Here is a 23,405-nt window from a genome sequence, read left to right on the forward strand (position 1 = left end):
TACAATCAGAGGATGTTAAACCACAATGCTAACTTGTTTTCATTGTGGCCCTCAAGGTGGACATCACAGCTTTCCTCCGCCCTCTCATCCAGTCCCACAAGAAGGACATTCGCCTACTGCTCAACCTGACCTGTGTGGAGGGCAGAGGCAGGGAGGCTAAGGCTGGAGGAGAGGAGTGGAGCGGTAGGAGCCCCGTGGAGCTCCACCTAAGGTCTCCGTCCTTGCTGCTGTACCTCAACGACACCAGCGAGCTGGCTCACCAAAGATGGCTGCCCACCACGTCACAAGGTCATCTGAGGTCTGTCAATGAGGTGGACACCTTAGAGAGCCTGGCGGAGTTCAAACCAGAGCAAAGGATCATCCGGAGCGAGAGGAGGCGGCTGAGGAGAGAATCTCCATATCTGTCGACGAACAACGCAGGAGACAAAACGAGCACGAAGACCTTCCTCCCGGACCTCCTCCCGAGTTCTGACTTCCCTACGAGCGACTGTGCCTTGTACGACTTCAGAGTGAGCTTCAGTGAGCTCAAACTGAGCCATTGGATCATTTTCCCCCACAGGTACAACCCAAGGTACTGTAAAGGCACCTGTCCCAGGGCTGTGGGGTTCATCTACGGCTCCCCCAGACACACCTTCTTCCAGAACATGATCTACCACAAACTGGACTCCTCTGTGCCAAGACCTTCCTGTGTTCCTTCAGAGTACAACCCCCTGAGTGTTTTAACCCTTGAAGCTGACTCCATCGCCTACAAGGAGTTAGATGAAATGATCGCTACGAGGTGCACATGTCGCTAAAGGCCCACCTCCAGGGTCGGGCTCAAATCCATTTCAATCTAAACTGAAATTCCAATTGTTCTAAATACTTTTCAATGTAAAATATATATATATATATATATACACTTGCTTCAGCTGATCTGGAAAGTGACTGAATTGAAATGGAATTGACCCCGACCCTACCTACCTTCCTGCCTGATGACGTTTTACCAGCCTCAACACTTTGACTGTTAACCTACCTTCTGCTTTGACTGCCGCTCGACTTATTCCATCCTCAAGCGCTTGACTTCAATTACTTCCTCACATTAATTGGCTATTGTAACATCCTGGTCTTGTGACTTCATGCCAAAACATCTGTGTCTTTGTCAAAACATCCGTGTCTTTGTCAAAACATCAGTGCGTTGAGTTCAATTCGATCTAGAACAGATGTATTTACTCACTTGCCAAAGTATTTTTATCTAAATGGAAGATAAGGCATTCTTTTCTTTGTATATGTGAAGTGATGGGAGGAATGTTGTGAAGATGTCTTGTTTGTTTGTCATCTGCTTTTGCAATGTGTTGACATGCATGGATTGATATTTTACAAATTTAATTTGATATAATTTATTATTAATATGATTTAAGTTATTTTTGTTAATTTATTTTGGGTGTTTTGTCATTTATTCTTTCACACTAACTGGTACATTTTAAGTACATCTGTTCTGGACAAAATATTGTTTTAAAGTAGTCCTATATACTCGTATCAAACACTTTCACGTTTCATTTTATTCCTGGGGATTGCAGACGGTTGTTTTTATGGACAACCTCTCTCTTTCATACGGTCCAGAATGTAAGTTATCTTGTATAGCCAACTTGATGTTTCAGTGTGTATTTATTACCCTGGGTCATGAAATGACTGCATACCTATATGAATTTGTATCGGCAAATTTAACTAAAATGCATGTCGTCTATTTATGCAACAACAAAAAATATTGTACAGTCTTGTTTGGCTCACTGATTATCACAAAATGTTAAATTTGATAACTTCAAATATTAGTTTGAAAAAAAATAAAGAGTACACAAAGATCCTTGTTTTATTCCATATAAATAATTCTAAATTGCACGGCTTGTTTGTTCTGACTTACAAACACATTTGACTGTTGCTGAGATACACACACTAGCCACTGTTCCCCGGGCGTCGAAGACGTGGATGTCGATTTAAGGCAGCCCTCTGATTCAGAGGAGTTGGGTTAAATGCAGAAGATGCAGTTCAGTTGAATCCATTTAGTAGTACAACTGACTAGGTATCCTTTCACTTTAAAGTTTGTGTGTCTGCAATCTTGTCTGAATTGACTCCTGTACTAGATGGATAGTTTACATACTGCTTGGCAAAGGTTTATCAGCTTAGTTTTCTGCTTTCTGTGGGATCCTAGGGGCACGTGCCCCCTCAAATTGGTCCTGTAAACACAAACGGGGATTTATTTTTTTTGTTGGTTTTAGCTAGCCCAGATTGGTTCTCAACCTCAACTAGCTACCAAGAAGCCATTTCAGGCTATCAATCAAGTTAGTTAGAAAAGATAGAATTGCTATCTTAGCTGGCATGCCTGCTGGCAAGGTTGAGACTTTAGAAAAGCAAATTATAACTAAATGTACTGAATAAGACTCCCATTTCATTCAATATTTTACCCAGATTTTTGCAGAGAAGCATACTTTTTTTTTTTTTAAAGCACCAGTCAGGAACATAGAATTAAGCATAATGATTATGGCTCTAGACTGAATAAAAAAGCTGTTTCAGGGGTTTGAAAACTTCTCAAATTTTGGAAGGGAGGCCTAGACCCACTACGGACCACCCCCTTCAAATCATCCTCACGTACTTTGTGCCCCCTCAGGTTTTTAGGGTGCATGATGCCCCAGTGTGGGGTGTCTGTAGTGCTCCAGAGTGGTGCAGGGGTCTAAGGCACTGCATCTCAGCGCTAGAGGCATCATTACAGACCCTGGTTCGATTCGAAGCTGTATCACAACCGGCCGTGATTGGGAGTCCCATAGGGCGGCGCACAATTGGCCCAGCGTCGTCCAGGTTAGGGTTTGGCCGGGGTAGGTCGTCATTGTAAATAAGAATTTATTCTTAACGGACTTGGCTAGTTAAATAAAAGTTGAATAAAAATAGAAAATGGAATTTAAAAAAGTGTGGGATGATTCATTCCACAGAATGAGCCGCTGGCTATGCTTAACCACATGGTGGCAGTAGAATCTAAATTTTCAGCTATATCACCCGTGTAGAAGAAGAGAACGGAAGTTAGCCCTCCAGTGGGTGGAGGACATACAACCTGCTAGAATTATAGTGTGCTCAGATTCTCTGTCTGTATTGAATAGTTTATCCGGTCAATCTAAATAGGAGTGACCTACTATTGGAGCTATTCATGTTATTATGGAGAATTGAGAGACCTGGGTGTAGTAGTGAGATTCTGCTGGGTCCCAGCACATTCAGGTGTGGAAGGGATTGAAATTGAAGACCAGTTAGCCAAAAGAGCTTTGAAACTAGATATAATTGATAGTAATGTTCCACTGGGTAGAGGTGAGGCCAGACGTAAGATCACAGCCATTTTGATGTGTGGCAGAAGAGATGAGACTGAGCCCAAGGGCTGGCATGTATATGCCCTCCTAAGAAAGGTCGCTGTACCAAGATTCAAAGGTCAGATTAGGAAGGAAGAGGTGGTGTTTGCTTGGTTGTGTTTAGGACATTGAGTCGAGTATTACTTTATTAATTCCAACCTGGGAAATAGTTTTTTCACAGCATGCATCATCAATGACTTACAATGACAGAACACGCAACCAGGACAAACACGTGATAAAATAATAAAATAAAAACACATTAAGACAAAGGTACATGCACCAACCTTAGTATCCATAAAATTATAGTATGGCTCAAGTGCTATTTTCTATCCTACTCTGGAGAAAACAAGCAACAACATTTTCCCATTGAAAGACCTCACAAAACAGTTGATCCATAACACTAATTAAAAAGTCTCATATCTGTGGCTAAATTCCCTTTCCAGCACACACTGGCATAGGTCACTACACTCACCACAACACTGCTATTGAACATACGAAGCATTAAAATATCTCAGCTTCCTTAAAAAGAACAGTCTGGATTATTTATTTATTTTGTAGAAACTGAGAGAATTATGTGAAAAATGTTCACACCATTTCATAAAGGACTCTGTTATATCCCTGTGATGAGCTTCGTCATCTCTCATCACACATCGGACTATGGCAGAGTCTCCTCTCATCACACAGCTGACTACAACAGAGTCTCCTCTCATCACACAGCTGACTATAGCAGAGTCTCCTCTCATCACACAGCTGACTATGTCAGTCTCCTCTCATCACACAGCTGACTATGGCAGAGTCTCCTCTCATCACACAGCTGACTATAGCAGAGTCTCCTCTCATCACACAGCATACTATAACAGAGTCTCCTCTCATCACACAGCGTACTATAACAGAGTCTCCTCTCATCACACAGCTGACTATAGCAGAGTCTCCTCTCATCACACATCTGACTATAACAGAGTCTCCTCTCATCACACAGCGTACTATAACAGAGTCTCCTCTCATCACACAGCTGACTACAACAGAGTCTCCTCTCATCACACAGCTGACTACAACAGAGTCTCCTCTCATCACACAGCGTACTATAACAGAGTCTCCTCTCATCACACAGCTGACTACAACAGAGTCTCCTCTCATCACACAGCTGACTATAACAGAGTCACCAGAGAATTTCTGTAAGTGGCTCAGTTCATTGTTGTGTGTGAAGTAATTTGTGTAAAGAGTCAACAGAAAAGCTGACCATCCCGTGAGGTGCTCCTGTGTTCGTACATATCCGATCTGATACTGCCTGATTCAGTCTTACGAACTGTAGTCTATTGGTCAGGTAGTTCACAATCCATTTGATAGTGTGTGACTTTACGTGAGCTTTTCGGGCCAGCAGGTGGGGTAGTATGGAAATGAAAGCACTGGAGAAGTCAAAGAACATTGTACTCACCACACAACCGTGCCACTCCAGGTGCTCATATCCTCTGTGGAGGAAGTAGAGCAGAGCGTCGTCAACACCACTTTCTGGGCGGTAGGCAAATTGCAAAAGATCCAAAGAGGCTGCTACCTAAACTCTTAATAAGGGTATTGAAACACGCTCAGAGGTTTTCATGACTTGTGAGGTCAAAGCCACTGGTCTAAAGTATTTCAGTCCCTCCTGCTTTCTCTGAGATGGGCACTTTGCAGGATGTTTTTCATTTAGTATAAATATCTGATAGTATTAGGGACAGGTTGAAAATCTACTGCAGTATGACAGCCAGTTGATTAGCACATACCTCGAGTACTCTGGCCTTAACCACATCAGGCAGACTTACTGTGACTGAGCCTCTTCAGCTGCTTCACCGCTTGTTCCTCCCAGATGCTCATGGGCTCAGTGCTTCACAGATCAGAGTCCAGCACCTCCCCTATCTGCTATTGCTCTGCTGAGAAATCATACTTATCGAATGTGGTAAACAAAAATGGTTCAACTCTGTGGCTCTGTCCCTTTCTTCATCACTCTGTGGTTTTGTATTTGCAGCAGTTACTCTTCCTGGGGTAGTTGTCTCCTGGGGTAGTTGTCTCCTGGAGTAGTTGTCTCCTTGGGTAGTTGTCCCCTGGGGTAGTTGTCCCCTGGGGTAGTTGTCTCCTGGGGTAGTTGTCTCCTGGGGTAGTTGTCCCCTGGGGTAGTTGTCTCCTGGGGTAGTTGTCTCCTGGGGTAGTTGTCCCCTGGGGTAGTTGTCTCCTGGGGTAGTTGTCTCCTGGGGTAGTTGTCTCCTGGGGTAGTTGTCTCCTGGGGTAGTTGTCCCCTGGGGTAGTTGTCTCCTGGGGTAGTTGTCTCCTGGGGTAGTTGTCCCCTGGGGTAGTTGTCCCCTGGGGTAGTTGTCCCCTGGGGTAGTTGTCCCCTGGGGTAGTTGTCTCCTGGGGTAGTTGTCCCCTGGGGTAGTTGTCTCCTGGGGTAGTTGTCTCCTGGGGTAGTTGTCCCCTGGGGTAGTTGTCCCCTGGGGTAGTTGTCTCCTGGGGTAGTTGTCCCCTGGGGTAGTTGTCTCCTGGGGTAGTTGTCCTCTGGTGCTGTAGCCTGTTATCTTCTTCACACCATCCCAGACATTCTTCATGTTATTCACTTTCAGTTGAGTTCTAACTTCAGTTTGTATTCATGTTCGCCCTTCTTGATCAGCCCTTTAATCTCCTTCTGTACCTCTGTTGCCTCTGGACCAGTGGGTTGTATTCTGGTAGCAGCTGGATCAGGTTGTGGTCAGACTGTCCTAGCGGAGGCAGAGCAGTCGAGCAGTAGGCATCATTCCTATTGGTGCAGAGAGGGCCAATGGTCTTGTCCATACGAGTTGGAACTTTAACACACTGTTTGAAGGTAGGAAGTGTCACGGACAGCAAACATTGAACTCGTCATTGCATCTAGTTGGCAAGCATGTGAATGGTTTGTGTCTGGAGTCTATGGTCGATGAAACGTTGGAGCATGTGTTGTTATCAGCATGTTGTCAGCATGTTGAAGAGAGGGATAGATTGAAGTGTAGGGTATTTGAGGTTGGAGGTAGTCGGGGGGTTTGGACTGGATTTGGGGGATGGGGAAGGGTCTATTAGAAGTTATTAGGGCTCTTTTTGATTTTACCTACGGAGCTAGGTAGGAGGATTTAGACATGTTGTAAACCGTGATTGACCACACACTCCAGCACAGTAGGTGGCGGCATGCACCTTTAACGTTTGTTTGTGGAACGCCAATATATCATAGAAGAAGAAAAAGAACGGAAGTTACGTAAAGCAACTTTTGCTTGTTGTTGAACCAATCCAGAGTTTCTTATTATAGCTCAGCGATCTAGGGCAGAGACCACACCAACAGCAATTAATCTGCGTCTTGAGAAGCAGTAAGGTAAGAGACACTGAAAGGTCAAGGTTTTGGGATTCATTTCACAATGTTAATCACTTCTATAAGTGTCATATCATTGTATGTTCTTGGGATTTTACGAAGTAAGAGTATCGTGCCATTACACACCTTTTAAATCGTGGCGTGAATGTCACGCAAGGTCTTCATGTTAGCTACTTGTGCTGGCTAGCTGGTTGCCCTCACTCTTGTACAATCCCCTTTTCTATCTAGCTAAATTTTACCGTTTTCATATCTTATATTATCTCTCAGGCACGAGTTTACCTGTCCAAATATCAATCGGTGACTAAGTGACAGATGTCATCGAATGTATGGTGTTGATAACTTGGCTAACGCTTTAGTTAATGAAATGTTTGCCATCCAGTTGTGTTTGGAAATTAAGGAATCACGTCCAAACATGTCTAATCCAGTCTATTGACATTTGATTTTTACCGGGGTCGGACAGGCTTCCTGTATAGATTAAACCACTGCTGAGCCGGCACTAGATATGGCTCGGAAAACACTTGTACATAGTTGGTGGACACCCCTTCAAATTAGTGGATTTGGCTATTTGTCACACCCATTGCTGACAGGTGTATAAAATCGAACACACCGCCATGCAATCTCCATACACCAACATTGGCAGTAGAATGGCCTTAATGAAGAGCTCAGTGACATTCAACGTGGCACCTTCATAGGATGCCACCTTTCCAACAAGTCAGTCAAATTTCTGCCCAACTAGAGCTGCCCTGGTCAACTATACGTGGTGTTATTGTGAAGTGGAAACGTCTAGGAGCAACAAGGGCTAGGCAGCAAAGTGGTAGACCACACAAACTCACAGAATATGACCGCCGAGTGCTCAACCCCATCAAACATCTTTGGGATGGATTGGAATGTCGACTTCGAGCCAGGCCTAATCGCCCAACATCAGTGCCCGACCTCACTAGTACTTGTGGCTGAATGCAAGTCCCTGCAGCAATGTTCCAACATCTAGTGGAAAGCCTTCCCCAGAAGAGTGGAGGCTGTTATAGCAGCAAAGGGGGGGGGGACCAACTCATAATAATGCCCATGATTTTGGAATGAGATGTTTGACAAGCAGGTGTCCACATACTTTTGGTCATGTAGTGTACCTCAATCCAGGGATGAGAAATTGCTTTAATGTCATTAATGCTAGTTGTGTGACGACTGCATTGCAAAATCTAAACTACTGCATCTTTTTCCTCATCGATACTCTTTATACTCTTTGGTAATTTCTGATCGTCTCTCTAGACACCATGGGTCGCCACTTTGGAGATTTGGCCAAGATCAGGCACGTGATCACCTACAGTCTGTCCCCCTTCGAGCAGAGGGCTTTCCCCAACTACTTCTCTAAAGGAATCCCCAACGTCTGGAGACGATTCACATCGTCTGTCTTCAAAGTTGCTCCACGTAAGTCCTCCCAGAGTTTACACGTTGCTTTCTGGGAAGAACCAGGCAGGATATTCCCATGTTATAAAACATCTCCATCCAAATCATAAAGTATTTTTTTTCCTCTCTCCCCATTTTCAGATCTGTTCTAGTCTTGATAAATATGGCCTCATGTAGGCCAAATTAGACCTCCACATTTAATTATTTAATAAGACGAGGTCCAGGGGCATTCCATTGTGACAGCGTGGGAGATAAGTCATGGTCCAATGACTACCTGCTAGCAGCGTCTGAAGCTACATCCATAATTGGTAGAATGGTTCACATTGGCGAATCAACGTTTGCATCGTTGAGCAGTGAACAAGAAACTATTAAATTCAGTTTAGATGTTACTCCCTCACCAAATCTAAATATTGATTCCATGTCTTATTCTCATTTTGCCCGCACAACGGACTGTTTGTCTTAATCAGCCTCACAATATGGGCACCATGCTGCCTCAGACAGGAAGTAGAGGAAACGTGCCTGTAAAACATTGGCATCCATATTAGGTTTTGATTTGGTCAGGGGGTAGGTATCTGAACTGGATTTAATATTTTCTTGTTCAGTGATTTAATTATTATTATTATTATTATTATTATTATTATTTTTAAATATGTTTTTAATTGGCAAGTCAGTTAAGAACAAATTATTTGCAATTAAGGCCTACCCCGGCCAAACCCTCTAATCCGGACAATGCTGGACCAATTGTACGCCGACCTATGGGACTCCCGATCACGGCCGGTTGTGATACAGCCCTGGATCGAACCAGTGTCTGTAGTGACTCCTTAGACTACTGCGCCACTCTCCAATCGGAACCATTCTACTGATTTTATGGATGTAGCTTCAGACTCTTCAGATGCTGCTAGCAGGTAGTCGGTTGAAAGAATCTTCTCAATGTGTAGTCAGTTTCCTGTAGTTGGATAGCTGTGTAGGAGCTTTTAGACTGTTATGCTTCCGAAAGCCATGTCGATTGCGACTTTGTCTACGAGAGTGGTGCTCTGAGGCACATTGTAAAGATCTCCCATTACAATTTCTGTCTGCCCATGTCTAAAATCTGACTCTTGGGATGTTTTAAATGTCCTAACTAAACATGCATTGCTTCTTGTATCTTTCAGTGTATGCCTCCCGAGCCACATCCCTGTTTTCAGTCGCTAACCGGTCTTTTCCTGTTCCTCTTTTCCAGCAATGATCTGCATGTACCTGACATACACCTGGGGAAACCATGTCCACTCAGAAGGAAAGAGGAAGGTAGCTGCCGACTACGAGAATGAAGAGTGAAATGAAGAGTCCCCCCCCTGTTTAAACCTTCACTGTATGTTTCGTCAATAAAGATAATATTTATCAGAAAAGTTATTTTTTTTCTTCCTGTGTGATACCACCTCACCTGGATATCTGGGATGAATGGTTTGCTGTCTTTCTGCCAGATAGGTCACTACGAAGAGATATAAATGAGTGACCAGTCATTTGTCACACAGTGTAAAGTTAAAAGTAATATTACACAGCAATGAGGGTACTGCTCAACACGGCTAACAGGTCTATATAAAATACTGAAGTATGTGATGTGGGCAATATCAGGCAACATCTACATAGTCTATAAGAGTAACCGATGTGAAATGGCTAGCTAGTTAGCAGGGTGCGCGCTAAATGCGTTTTAATCGGTGACGTCACTCGCTCTGAGACCTTGAAGTAGTTGTTTCCCTTGGTCTGCAAGAGACGTGGCTTTTGTGGAGAGATGGGTAACGATGCTTCGAGGGTGACTTGTTGTGTGCAGGTCCCTGGTTCGAGCCCGGGTAGGGTTGAGGAGGACTGAAAGCAAAACTGTTACAAGATCATTAATATCAAGTTTTAATGCCATTGTAGTTCTAGACGGCTGCCGTTGGGTCAGTAACCGAAAGGTTGGTGGATCGAATCCCCAAGCTGACGAGGTAAAAATCTGTCTTTCAGCCCCGAAACATTGCACTGTTCCTCGGTAAGCTGTAATTGTAAATAATAATGTTCTGTTAACTGCCTAGTTACAAAAAAAAGGGGCAAAAATGAACCCGAGGATGAACATTGAGTATTTCTTGAGTTAAATTTACCATAACATTTATTATTAAATTTTTTTTTTTTTAAATATATATTTGGTACCATGGAAAAATGTGTCACGTGATCCAGAAAGGTCCATAGAATGAACCCAGATAGCATGAACAGTGCCAGTCTCTCTAGACATCCGCGTTGCCTCCAATACTTCTCAAATTGTCCGCCTATGGGTCTAGTTTTTCAGACATATGCCATCATGCTCATGGGACTTTTATACTGAACTCCATGTTGAAGTGAGCTTGTTCGAAGGCATCAACGATTTGCCGGCGAGAAGCGCACGCAGTTGCATCTTCATGAAACTAGGGTGGGGATAATGAATTAAAACCAGCACGTACATTGATACATTCAGTTTGCGGTCTGGTCTGTCATATTTAGGAGTTAACTGTAAGACTATATTGTGCTTTTCCATCATATTATCTGTTTGTTGAGTAACATTTCGCGAAGATGTCTGTGGTAGGATTCGACGTCGGGTTTCTGAACTGCTATGTTGCGGTAGCTAGAGCCGGAGGAATAGAAACTGTAGCCAATGAATACAGCGATCGATGTACACCGTAAGTGACATTTTATATTTTGTGTGAGTTATTCTGCTTGTTGTGAATTGTACATTTCAACCGGTTTACTTCTAAAGGGATTGAGAAACTAGAGGGATGAGAATACATTTTGTGGCCTTGACAGACGGGGAGATGCGCTATAACATTAGCGGAGCAACTCGCCAACTAACGACCAGGGTTGCAACAGCACGTTGCTAGTTAGACCGATCACCCCATGACTTGTAAAAAAAAAAACTAGCAATCGTTGTACTCTGTTTAGCTATTTTACTAATTAAACGATACGCCATTTGACTTTTGAAGCCTTAACTTGTATTCCTCACCTAACATTTTGAGTGTTTTAGAAGACAATGGAGGGTTAATTGTTGTCCCGACAATGGGGGGTTAATTTTTCAATAAAGTATGAATGGGCGCATGAATGCTACTTGGAGGAGGCCTGCAATCTCTTGACATCAGTGGACTTGTTCATAGGAATCATGTGTATTCTGACTTGTACTATTAGCCAGCTAATAAAACACATTTAGATGGACAATTGTAATGCTACTGTGTTATCCTAGCTAGCGCTGTTATCTTATTACGGAAAGCCCTGTGAAAACAGACAAGCATTTTAGTGATGTTTATTCCGCTGTCATTCTTTCAGAGCATGCGTGTCATTTGGACCACGGAATCGATCTATTGGTGCAGCTGCAAAAAGCCAGGTATGTTTTGATCGAGGGCGACCTCTACTTGATAATTTATTTGACTAGTGACACATTGAGGGTGTGACTCTTCTAGCAAGTTCTATGGTTTTGTGCTTATGCATAGAAATAGGGATTTCATATCCAGGCCAATATTTATTTACCAGATGTAACTATTAAAAACAGAAGAGAAGATCGTTATACATTCATACCCTCAAAGGACTCTAAATAAAACCATGGGGTCAATTTTGGCCGTTTTGTTTTCAAATCTAAAGTATTTGATAAGGGATTTCAACTATTCCATAATTTATAATTGCTCCTTCCCCATTAGGTTGCAAATCATGAAATTACTTTTTTAATGTGAGAGAATTATTTATTTTGCATAAAGCATCGTGTTCTTTCCCTGCTAATCTCATATCAGGTCGTCACAAACTGCAAGAACACAGTCCAAGGGTTCAAGAGATTTCATGGCCGGGCGTTTTCTGACCCGTACATCCAGAGTTTGAAATCCAGCCTGGTTTACGACCTGGCACAGATGCCTTCGGGCACCACTGGCATCAAGGTAAAGAGAGATAACAGAGATCTGGCTGAAAGGGTGGGAAATATATGAATAGGCCTGATGGAGAGATGGGTAGATTACTCATCATCCTTGTCTAATCTGTAATCAACAAATATATATTGGTTGTCTATCCATCTGTCTTTGCTGGAAAATACTTTAATGTGTTTATTCTGTATTGTACTCTACCTGTGTGAACCCTAAAATCAAGCAATCATTTACGATGACAACTGGTGTCTGTGTGTCCTTTAGGTGATGTACATGGAGGAGGAGAAGGTGTTCAGCATTGAGCAGGTCACTGCCATGCTTCTGACCAAGATGAAGGAGACGGCTGAGCATGCACTGAAGAAACCCGTGGCTGACTGCGTTGTCTCTGTGAGTCAGTCATACTGCTGCAGCTCTAGAGAACAATACATTTCGTAGCTGACAGGTCTCCATAAGCCGGGACAAGTATGCTTTATTTGGTACACAGTTGACAGATTAATAGATCAGTACATGCAGACAGGTCTGTTCTCATCTGATTATTATTATTTGACCACAATGGTCATTTATGAACATTTGAACATCTTGGCCATGTTCTGTTATAATCTCCACCCTGCACAGCCAGAAGAGGACTGGCCACCCCTCATAGCCTGGTTCCTCTCTAGGTTTCTTCTCTAGGTTTTGGCCTTTCTAGGTAGTTTTTCCTAGCCATCGTGCTTCTACACCTGCATTGCTTGCTGTTTGGGGTTTTAGCACTTTGCGATATCTGATATCTGATAGCTGATGTAAGAAGGACTATATAAATGCATTTGATTTGGATTTGTTATTTATTTGAGTATCAATCTGCTGTGTGCTAGTGTGCACTGGGAGCTACACTTTACTAGAAGGACCAGGAGTTTGGTCACATGTTAAACTGAGTTTGGACAGTTAGACTAAAGACCAGATATGAAAAACAATTTGGAATTGAGTTTCTACACCTGCTGAGTATTTGCATCCTGTATTATTCTCCCCAGGTCCCCTGCTACTACACGGACGCCGAGAGGAGATCAGTGGTGGACGCAGCACAGATCGCTGGACTCAACTGCCTGAGGCTCATGAATGAGACAACTGCAGGTATGGAGAGAGCGTTGTTGACCCCTAACAGAGTTACTGTAGCAATTTAACTCAACCACACCGTATTATTTGATATTAAGGTGATATGCTGTTTCATAATAAATCGTGATTATACCTATCTTTCTTACAGTGGCGTTGGCGTATGGGATCTACAAGCAGGACCTCCCTGCTCCAGAGGAAAAGCCCAGGATTGTGGTGTTTGTAGACATTGGACACTCTGGATACCAGACCTCTGTCTGTGCCTTCAACAAAGGCAAGCTGAAGGTGAGTGTCTTTTAATCAGGAGGCTATGGGGGTCATGCTAATTCTACAAATTAACAGTTTTTACTAAAAATGTCCACAAAAGTGTTACAGACAACTTCAATAACCTCTTGGCTATTAAACAAAACAAGTGCTATAGGGCCCAGAGTTGTTCTGGTCAGGTCTCATGGGCTCAGGGAAAAACTCCCGGCCCTCATAATACATTTTTGCTCATATTCTTAAAAAAAAAATTCAATACCATTTTCTTTTCCCTCAGATCCTTGCGACGGCCTGCGACCCGGAGCTGGGCGGGAAGGACTTTGACGAGATGCTGGTGAGACACTTCTGTGAGGAGTTTGGGAAGAAGTACAAGCTGGATGTGAAGACCAAGCCCAGGGCTCTGGTCAGGCTCTACCAGGAGTGTGAGAAACTCAAGAAGCTGATGAGCGCTAACTCCTCAGACCTGCCCCTCAACATCGAGTGCTTTATGAACGACATTGATGTGTCTGGAAAACTCAACAGGTATAGTGTTTTGTGAGTCTATGAGATTGTTGTAATCTCAATTGAGCACCTCCTTGATGTGTTCAACTGGTAAGTCGTACATGATCTACAGTACTAGATATGAGTCATTATTTTTTGTCTTTGATGCAATTACCAAATGACAGTTATATTGTAAGTTTAGTGACACCTTAGAACACATTGTGGTTCTTGAAATCTAATGGCTTTATCACAGAAATGTGCATATTGATGATGCATACATATGTAGGATTTAATTTGACTAGTTTCTTACAGCAGGAAAATAATCTTGCCACAACATAATTATTGGACATTTTTTGTCAGAGTTGATATATTTTTAGTTGGGGAAAATCAAGTCTGACATTTCTAATTGGATATTACAAACTTTTTAGGAGCCTTTTTAAAAAACCTTGAATGCACTATAAACAAGTTTCCTGCAACAACAGGGTGATCAAATTAAGATCCTATGTCTGCATCTGAATTTTATCTAGGGGTCAATTTGAGGAGATGTGTGCTGACGTTCTGGCCAGAGTGGAGGCACCACTGCACAACCTGATGGAGCAAGCCAGTGAGTATCGTAGGTTTGCATATAGCTTGCTTGAATCTTAGTACAGCATTTATCTTTGTATATAACATTGAGCATTATCTGTGTAGGCATTGACTATTGTCTTCATAGCATTGAGTTATGTCAGTGACTGTCAGGTCTAATTGGTGCCTTCCTTCCTGGTTCCTGTCCAATCAGAGCTTAAGAAGGAGGACATCTATGCGGTGGAAATAGTGGGCGGGGCCTCCCGTATCCCGTCTGTCAAAGAGCGGATCAGCAAGTTCTTTGGGAAGGAGCTGAGCACCACCCTGAATGCTGATGAGGCCGTGGCCAGAGGATGTGCCCTGCAGGTCTGATGATCTCTCTCTGTTCCCCCCCCTCCTGACCTTAACACACCCTTTGGATATCCAGGATTTGCTTGCACAGCAAATGAAATAAGAAAACTAAAGTTAGCCTCCAAACGCTTCTTTTAATATTATATGTCAATATTGGAGTACTAATGTTCATGATTCCAACGTTTTGTAGATGTAATTCTTACCAGTAGACCCTAATTCATTGTTGATTTCTACTGGAGTATGGTGATGGAATTATTGTTTGCCTCCCTGCTAAGAATTTCCTCTGTCTGCCTTCTCAGTGTGCAATCCTGTCCCCTGCATTCAAAGTGCGTGAGTTCTCCATCACAGACGCAGTTGCTTACCCAATCTCTCTGAAATGGAACTCTGCTGCAGAGGAAGGCTTGAGGTAAACTACAATACATATGTTTCGTTAATTATCACCTTGATTTATATAATTTTTTTGTGTGACAGCTTCATTGTAGTTATTTTACTGCTAGTAGACTAGACTGTTATGTGTGTTGTCCATTGTAGTTATTTTACTGCTAGTAAACTAGACTGTTATGTGTTGTCCATTGTAGTTATTTTACTGCTAGTAAACTAGACTGTTATGTGTTGTCCATTGTAGTTATTTTACTGCTAGTAAACTAGACTGTTATGTGTGTTGTCCATTGTAGTTATTTTACTGCTAGTAGACTAGACTGTTATGTGTTGTCCATTGTAGTTATTATACTGCTAGTAAACTAGACTGTTGTGTGTTGTCCATTGTAGTTATTTTACTGCTAGTAAACTAGACTGTTATGTGTTGTTCATTGTAGCGATTGCGAGGTATTCCCAAAGAACCATGCTGCACCCTTCTCCAAAGTGTTGACTTTCTACCGGAGGGAGCCTTTCTCTCTGGAAGCCTACTACAACACCCCCAAAGAGCTGCCGTACCCCGACCCCACCATAGGTATGTCCACTGCATTGAATCCACAATGAACCATGGGTCCTTTTCTGTCTGCAAACAGTATCTTCTATAGAAACATAGTCAGTCATGCATCCTAGCAACAGAATCTTCTATAGAAACATAGTCAGTCATGCATCCTAGCAACAGAATCTTCTATAGAAACATAGTCAGTCATGCATCCTAGCAACAGTATCTTCTATAGAAACATAGTCAGTCATGCATCCTAGCAACAGAATCTTCTATAGAAACATAGTCAGTCATGCATCCTAGCAACAGAATCTTCTATAGAAACATAGTCAGTCATGCATCCTAGCAACAGAATCTTCTATAGAAACATAGTCAGTCATGCATCCTAGAAGCAGTATCTTTTCAAAAAGGCTTGTGGACTACAGTTTGCAATATGAAACTTATTGACTTGCCAATTCATTTTGTAAAAATATTAATGTATAACTGTTTTTGCTATGTGTCTATAATGCAAGTTTCCCCCTATGGACAATACATTATAGGCCAGTTTGTCATTAGTTTTTCCTGTGAAATGTACCAACTGTGTGCCATTACCACCTTATTTCCTGTGTCCTTTCCTATAGGTCAGTTTGTGATCCAGAAGGTGGTGCCCCAGGCGTCTGGGGAGAGCTCCAAGGTCAAGGTGAAGGTGAGGGTCAACATCCACGGCATCTTCAGCGTCTCCTCAGCCTCGCTGGTGGAGGTCCAGAAGACCGAGGAAGGAGAGGAGCCCATGGACACAGAACAGCAGGCAACACCAGAGAAAGAGGAAGAGGAAGAGAAAGAGGTGATTTGAAAGAATATGATTATTAACAATTGAATATAGGATTTTAATTTTACCAAAGTGTCTTATTCAGTACACAGACAGTTAACTTTGTACATCATTGAAAGATAGGTCTACAAATGCTATATTAAACTATACCACCTGAGGAAGAGAAAGTTCAGTTAGGTACACTACTATATTGTGATGACACTGCTACCTGGAAGTCTGTCTGTCATTGGCCAGAGGTGTTAATGAAGTGACCTGCACTCTCTGCAGGGCAACATGCAGACGGACCAGGATGAGACAAAGGCCCAAGGAGATGGACAGAAAGAGACAGAAGAGGAGAAGAAGACGCCGCCGGAGAATGAGGAAATGGAGGTAATATAGAACATTCCGTTTTATGTCCTGAGACGTTTGACATCTATGATCATGACTTTTATGGTAGTGGAGCACTGCAGTTTGTAGAGGCTTAGACAAAAATGAGTAGCCTGGTCCCAGATCAGTTTGTGTTGTCTTGCCAACGACCAGCTGACCAGACAGAACAAACCCATCTCGGAGCAGGCTGAAAAACGCTCACCGGGAGTGAAGAGCACTACTTTATGGATATTTAGTCTTAATGATGCTGTTTCCCACTCCTCTCTCCCCAGACCTCCCCAGAGGAGAGTAAGACGGAGAAGAAGTCTGACCAGCCTCCCCAGGCCAAGAAGCCCAAAGTCAAGACAAAAGTCTTGGAGCTTCCCATCGAGAACAGCCCTCAGTGGGAGCTGGCCATCGACATGCTCAACCTCTTTGTAGAAAATGAGGTAATACATTATTATCTGACATCTGTGGATTGTTTTGTTCATCTATTGTGTTTCTCCTTACTGCTGTCCTCTCTGTTTCTTTTATCTCTGTCTGTTATGTCATTCTGTATTGTATTCATCAGGCTGTTGCTATATACTTGTCTTTTACATGTTTCTCTCTCTCTGTTTTGAGTCGTGCCTAAAAGAGTGTTCTGTGGTAACTTGAAGTGGTTGATTTTTGTCTGGTTTCAACAGGGTAAAATGATCATGCAGGACAAGCTGGAGAAGGAGAGGAACGACGCTAAGAACTACGTGGAGGAGTATGTGTACGACATGAGGGACAAACTTCACGGCAGGCTGGAGAAATTCGTCAGTGAAGCTGTGAGTACTGTGCCACTTCCAACTGTCTGAAATTGGCTTCCCATGAAACACAAGCGTGTTCATTAAAGGGATGCTTTGGGATTTCCACAAATGATGCTCTGACTACTTCCCCGGAGTCAGAGGAACTTATGGAAGTAAATAAATGGCTCAATGCCAAAATCCTGAAGTATCCCTTTAACAACAATATATAAAGGGCTTTTTATAGCACTGTAGATCAGAATGGTCTTCTCTGTGGTCTGTTCACAACAGTATGTTGACTTTGACTGTTGTAGGATGTCCTGTCATTAACTGTGTGGTAGGATGGGGATATCCTGTTAATAACTGTCTGGTAGGATGGGATATCCTGTCCTTAACTATGTTAATAACTGTCTGGTAGGATGGGATATCCTGTCATTAACTATGTTAATAACTGTCTGGTAGGATGGGATACCCTGTTAATAACTGTGTGGTAGGATGGGGATATCCTGTTAATAACTGTCTGGTAGGATGGGATATCCTGTCCTTAACTATGTTAATAACTGTCTGGTAGGATGGGATACCCTGTCCTTAACTATGTTAATAACTGTTTGGTAGGATGGGATACCCTGTCATTAACTATGTTAATAACTGTGTGGTAGGATGGGGATATCCTGTTAATAACTGTCTGGTAGGATGGGATACCCTGTCCTTAACTATGTTAATAACTGTCTGGTAGGATGGAATACCCTGTCCTTAACTATGTTAATAACTGTCTGGTAGGATGGGATACCCTGTCCTTAACTATGTTAATAACTGTGTGGTAGGATGGGGATATCCTGTTAACTAACTGTGTGGTAGGATGGGGATATCTGGTAGGATGGGATACCCTGTCCTTAACTATGTTAATAACTGTCTGGTAGGATGGAATACCCTGTCCTTAACTATGTTAATAACTGTCTGGTAGGATGGGATACCCTGTCCTTAACTATGTTAATAACTGTGTGGTAGGATGGGGATATCCTGTTAATAACTGTCTGGTAGGATGGGATACCCTGTTAATAACTGTCTGGTAGGATGGGATATCCTGTCATTAACTATGTTAATAACTGTGTGGTAGGATGGGATACCCTGTCATTAACTGTGTTAATAACTGTGTGGTAGGATGGGATATCCTGTCATGGGGATATCCTGTCATTAACTGTATGTTTTTGACTATGTGGTAGGACCGGGATATCCTGTCATTACAACTGGAGGACACAGAGAACTGGCTGTATGAAGACGGCGAGGACCAACCTAAACAACAGTACATCGACAAACTGGCTGTGCTGAAGGTAAAGCTTACAGTGTTCTACACTGTTACTATAGGCCAGTTTCCCAGAACCTGATTAAGCCTAGTCTGAGGTAATGCTTTCCGTTTATCATTATGCGTTGAGGTTTTCGTCTCTCTCTCTCTACCGCACCTGCTGTCTTGACCTCTGAATGCTTGGCTATGCCAACTGACATTTACTCCTGAGGTGCTGACCTGTTGCACCCTCTACAACCACTGTGATTATTATTTGATCCTGCTGGTCATCTATGAACATTGTTCTTCAAGATGTTCAAATCTGCCCTTAATGGTCATGTACACATTTATAATCTCCACCCGGCACAGCCAGAAGAGGAATGGCCTCAGAGCCTGGTTCCTCTCAAGGTTTCTTCCTCGGTTCCTACCTTTTTCTAGGGAGTTTTTCCTAGACACCGTGCTTTTACATCTGCATTGCTTGCTGTTTGGGTTTCTGTATAAGCACTTTCTGAAATTAGCTGATGTAAAAAAAAAAAGGCTTTATAAATTGATTTGATTGGTTGAAGCTTATCTTCCTACCATATCTAAGCCAATATGACACCAATGTCGATGAAAATTGACAAATCAACTTGATTGGAGGTTCACAACACACTCTCTGCCTCTCGCCATGAGCCGTCCTGCCGTTACAGAGAACCACATACCGGATTTTTAACAGGGTCATGAGCAATTGAGTTTGAAAGTGTTTTTTTGCTCCTACCTAGCTCAAATTCTAGGCGTTGGATTAAAACGAGACGATAGCTTCCATACAGTGACCATTTGGCTTAAAAACATTTTTTGAATTGACTTAGTTTGTTGGTGCAACAGTTTCTATTACATAATGTATCTCTCTCACGTGCACATTTCTGTCCATTAATAAGAACCAAAGAGGTGCTATTTTTTGGGTTTTTTTTTGTAGCATTTCTGACCATGCTAATAGATTTTCAGCCGAATCTCAGAATTCAATCTAACTGGGTCGATCTAACTCTGTTGCTCGGCAACCACGCTGCTGCTGCCTGCAACAGGCTGCCAGACATGAAAGTAGCTGAGGACTAAACTAGGCTACTATAGATAACTAGCTATGTGGTGGTATTCAAGCTGAGGTTAAACAATCAATGCATATATATATATATATGTATGTATGTTTTTGATTAGCTAGCTAAAGTTTACCTAGTCTGTTTGAGAAGGTTTGAATGCTAAGCATCCTGCATACACGTTGTTTGATGTTCAATAGACCAGTTGAATGCTGGAAAACCTTGGTAGAGCATGGGTGGAGTAGGCATTGTGGTGCTCATGTGACTTCTTTTTTCGGCTTCAGACCAATGCTTGCTTCTCACTTAAAATTGTATTTTATTTTTTGTCATTGTGAGTTAAAGTTCTGTCAAGTCAATTGTGTGTTCTGCAAATTTCTGTTACATTTCGACGAAGTCAGGTGAAAGTCGCATCATCACGCTCTCTGAAAATGCCTAGCCTAGCCTTCCTCCTCAGTCTAGTTCTCAACACAGTTCAAATGGGTCAGATTAGCCAATGTGTCTGACACGAGTGTCATCTGCTGTCTCCAGAAACTGGGCCAGCCTATCCAGGAGAGGTACATGGAGTCTGAGGAAAGACCCAGAGCCTTCGATGACATGGGGAAACAGATCCAGATGTACATGAAGATCGTTGAAGCTTATAAAACCAAGGTACCGTTGCCCTTATACAGCCAACGTTCCCCTGCCCTTATACGGCCATGGTTCCCCTGCCCTTATACGGCCATGGTTCCCCTGCCCTTATACGGCCATGGTTCCCCTGCCCTTATACGGCCATGGTTCCCCTGCCCTTATACGGCCATGGTTCCCCTGCCCTTATACGGCCAGGGTTCCCCTGCCCTTATACGGCCAGGGTTCCCCTGCCCTTATACGGCCAGGGTTCCCCTGCCCTTATACGGCCAGGGTTCCCCTGCCCTTATACGGCCAGGGTTCCCCTGCAAATATCAGAAGTTGAGAATGGTTGCATTTCAGCAATGACCAAATGTGTAATGTATTATGCTACTAAATGGATATAAACTTTATTATTATTACACACTGCTACAATGGACGACATCTTTATTATTTGCGTACCCCAGGAGGAGCAGGTACGACTGAGAAATCGTAGAAATACTACTAGTAGTAGAAATGTAGTATAGTACAGTCCTTAATGCTAGAATGCACCATTGTCAAACGTCAGATGGCGTCACTCCGACGTGACCCTCGACCCTCAGTACAGGCGGAATCGACGCACTGATGTAAGATGATGAGAATACACGAGACTAGTTCTGTTAAAATGCAGTCCAGTTCACCAATCGTATCCTATTGTTACTTCCTACAGATACCTTCATATTCCAGTGTAGCAAGTTAAAAAAAATATTCACAGCAATTCTAAAACCATTTGCAGATATCCCAAAGCTGTAGAAGCAGTTTGTAGTTGCATTTCAGAAACTGACCAAATATGTATGTAATATACATGTTACACTTTGTTACAAAAGACTACATCTTGGGGTTTGAGGGGGCCGATATCAGAAGTTGTCTTTCAGGAATGAACAAATGTGTCAGACAGTTTCTTGACTTGTCTTTCCATCCCCCAGGAAGAGCAGTATGATCATCTGGACCAGGAAGAGATCAACAAGGTGGATAAGATGGTGAATGATGCCATGATCTGGATGAACAGCAAGATGAACCAGCAGAGTAAACTGAGCTTGACTGTGGAGCCTGCTGTTAAAGTCAGAGAGATACAGGACAAGACTAAGGTGAGACTCACTACAGTACGGCTCACTCTCTACAGTACGGCTCACTCTCTACAGTACGGCTCACTCTCTACAGTACGGCTCACTCTCTACAGTACGGCTCACTCTCTACAGTACGGCTCACTCACTACAGTACGGCTCACTCACTACAGTACGGCTCACTCTCTACAGTACGGCTCACTCTCTACAGTACGGCTCACTAACTACAGTACTGATCCTCACTAACTACAGTACTGATCCTCACTAACTACAGTACTGATCCTCACTAACTACAGTACTGATCCTCACTAACTACAGTACTGCTCCTCACTAACTACAGTACTGCTCCTCACTAACTACAGTACGGCTCACAAATCAGACTTAAATCTTGCGAAGTTAGATTTGTTTTGGTTTGTTGCATTGAAGAGGGGCTGATATAACGTCGATTAGATCACAGAAAAAATGTTGAGCTATACAGTGCAAACTAATGGGGCGGACTCAGTGTCTTGCATTTCTGCCCCGCATGGCATTTCTTCTGCGCGGCATTCCTGTATGAAGTGCGCGGGCGGGCACGTGCGCAGATTAGAGGGAACGTTGCCTGCAACCAAGCTGTACTGTGAATAATATTGCATTTTAGTCATATCATTATACTATTGTAATGATGCATGCCAGCCTTCTGCTTCTCATCCAACTCAACATTACTTACACATGATCCTGTGATATGCTTGTAAAGTTATTCATAACATTCACTCTTTCCCCCTCAATAGGAGCTGTACTCCACCTGCAACCCCATCGTGACCAAGCCCAAGCCCAAGGTGGAACTGCCTAAGGAAGACAAGGCAGGGGAGCAGAATGGACCAGTCAACGGCCAGGAGAAAGCCCCAGCAGAGGGCACCGAGAAGGGGGCCGCCGACAGCACAGGCAACCCTCCCTCCACGGAATCCACCAACCCTAGACCAGACATGGACCTTGACTAAGCAGACGGACAGGCAGCAGCCAGTGTCTCCTCTACCAGGGGCTATGTCTTCATTTGAGAGTAGTCTCCTTCCATGTTTCCTTGTCGCCTTCCCCTTTCAGATCTGATAGGACTGGATAGATGAGTTCAACAAAAGCAAAAAACTAAACTCTACCTGCATGGTCTACCAAAAGGCATGCTGGATATATTAACTACAGTACTGTAGCACATTGCTCATGTCTTATCGATCTTGTCAGATCTGTTGCGATCAGGAAGGAATTAACCAAGGCAGCAAGGGAAGGAGGCAAAGGCAGGAATGAGACGCTGCCCAGATGTACCAGAGCTGCTAGTGAAGTGTAAACTCCTTGCTTGTCTCAAATGGCATCCTATTCACTATATAGTGCACTACTTCCCATTCACTATATAGTGCACTACTTCCTATTCACTCTATAGTGCACTACTTTTGGCCAGAGACCCTATATGGCCCTGATTTAAAAATAGTGTACTATATAGGGAGTTGGTGCCATGATGTTGCCATTCACTCCACTTGTCAATGCAGGCAGCATTCTGTAATTTCGGCACATTGACCCCAGTACCTGATGATGGTGTATTTCTGCAGCCAATAGCATGTCCATTCTTTTTTGTTTTGCTGAAATAAAATTGAAAGAACCAACTGCAATAAGCCTGTTTGACGATGAGCGCTGTATCATGGTATTTATTTCTGTTTTGTGCTCTCTATAACTGTTCCGGGTCATTGTCACAATTTAAGTTTTAATAAAGTTATTGAAAACCGCTTCACGAGGCCCTTATTTCAACATTATAGA

The 23,405-nt window shown here is 43.0% G+C and overlaps 3 protein-coding genes across 5 annotated transcripts in view; all 3 read left to right on the top strand.

Moving 5' to 3' along the window:
* The window catches only part of LOC139391020 (growth/differentiation factor 9-like), a 2,334-nt gene extending 1,540 nt beyond the window's left edge, over positions 1 to 794 (top strand). Inside the window, exon 3 of the mRNA XM_071138485.1 lies at positions 57 to 794. Coding sequence (XP_070994586.1) covers positions 57 to 794 — 738 coding nt within the window. The remainder of the gene's footprint in view (positions 1 to 56) is intronic.
* Positions 795 to 6,586: 5,792 nt separating this feature from the next.
* Positions 6,587 to 9,494, top strand: LOC139391256 (cytochrome b-c1 complex subunit 8-like). Its single transcript, XM_071138915.1, has 3 exons — positions 6,587 to 6,711; positions 7,972 to 8,130; positions 9,329 to 9,494. The coding sequence occupies exons 2-3, from the start codon at positions 7,977 to 7,979 to the stop codon at positions 9,421 to 9,423; spliced, it is 249 nt and encodes an 82-aa protein (XP_070995016.1). The 5' UTR covers positions 6,587 to 6,711; positions 7,972 to 7,976; the 3' UTR covers positions 9,424 to 9,494.
* Positions 9,495 to 10,297: 803 nt separating this feature from the next.
* On the top strand, positions 10,298 to 23,376 carry LOC139391255 (heat shock protein 4b). 3 transcript variants are annotated; one of them, XM_071138913.1, is made up of 19 exons: positions 10,298 to 10,775; positions 11,413 to 11,470; positions 11,871 to 12,011; positions 12,258 to 12,380; positions 13,001 to 13,100; positions 13,231 to 13,364; positions 13,618 to 13,862; positions 14,348 to 14,424; positions 14,599 to 14,750; positions 15,035 to 15,141; positions 15,551 to 15,684; positions 16,269 to 16,471; positions 16,724 to 16,825; positions 17,095 to 17,250; positions 17,485 to 17,610; positions 18,792 to 18,899; positions 20,449 to 20,568; positions 21,489 to 21,650; positions 22,394 to 23,376. In XM_071138913.1, exons 1-19 carry the CDS (start codon positions 10,669 to 10,671, stop codon positions 22,601 to 22,603), a joined length of 2,565 nt encoding a protein of 854 aa, XP_070995014.1. In that variant the 5' UTR covers positions 10,298 to 10,668; the 3' UTR covers positions 22,604 to 23,376. The 3 variants fall into 3 exon arrangements, with proteins under 3 accessions (XP_070995014.1, XP_070995015.1, XP_070995012.1); XM_071138914.1 differs by having other exon boundaries at positions 16,736 to 16,825; XM_071138911.1 differs by having other exon boundaries at positions 10,337 to 10,775; positions 14,348 to 14,433.
* The last annotated feature ends 29 nt before the right edge of the window (positions 23,377 to 23,405 follow it).

The sequence above is a fragment of the Oncorhynchus clarkii genome, chromosome 31 (genome assembly GCF_045791955.1).
Source record: "Oncorhynchus clarkii lewisi isolate Uvic-CL-2024 chromosome 31, UVic_Ocla_1.0, whole genome shotgun sequence".
Lineage (NCBI taxonomy): Eukaryota > Metazoa > Chordata > Actinopteri > Salmoniformes > Salmonidae > Oncorhynchus > Oncorhynchus clarkii.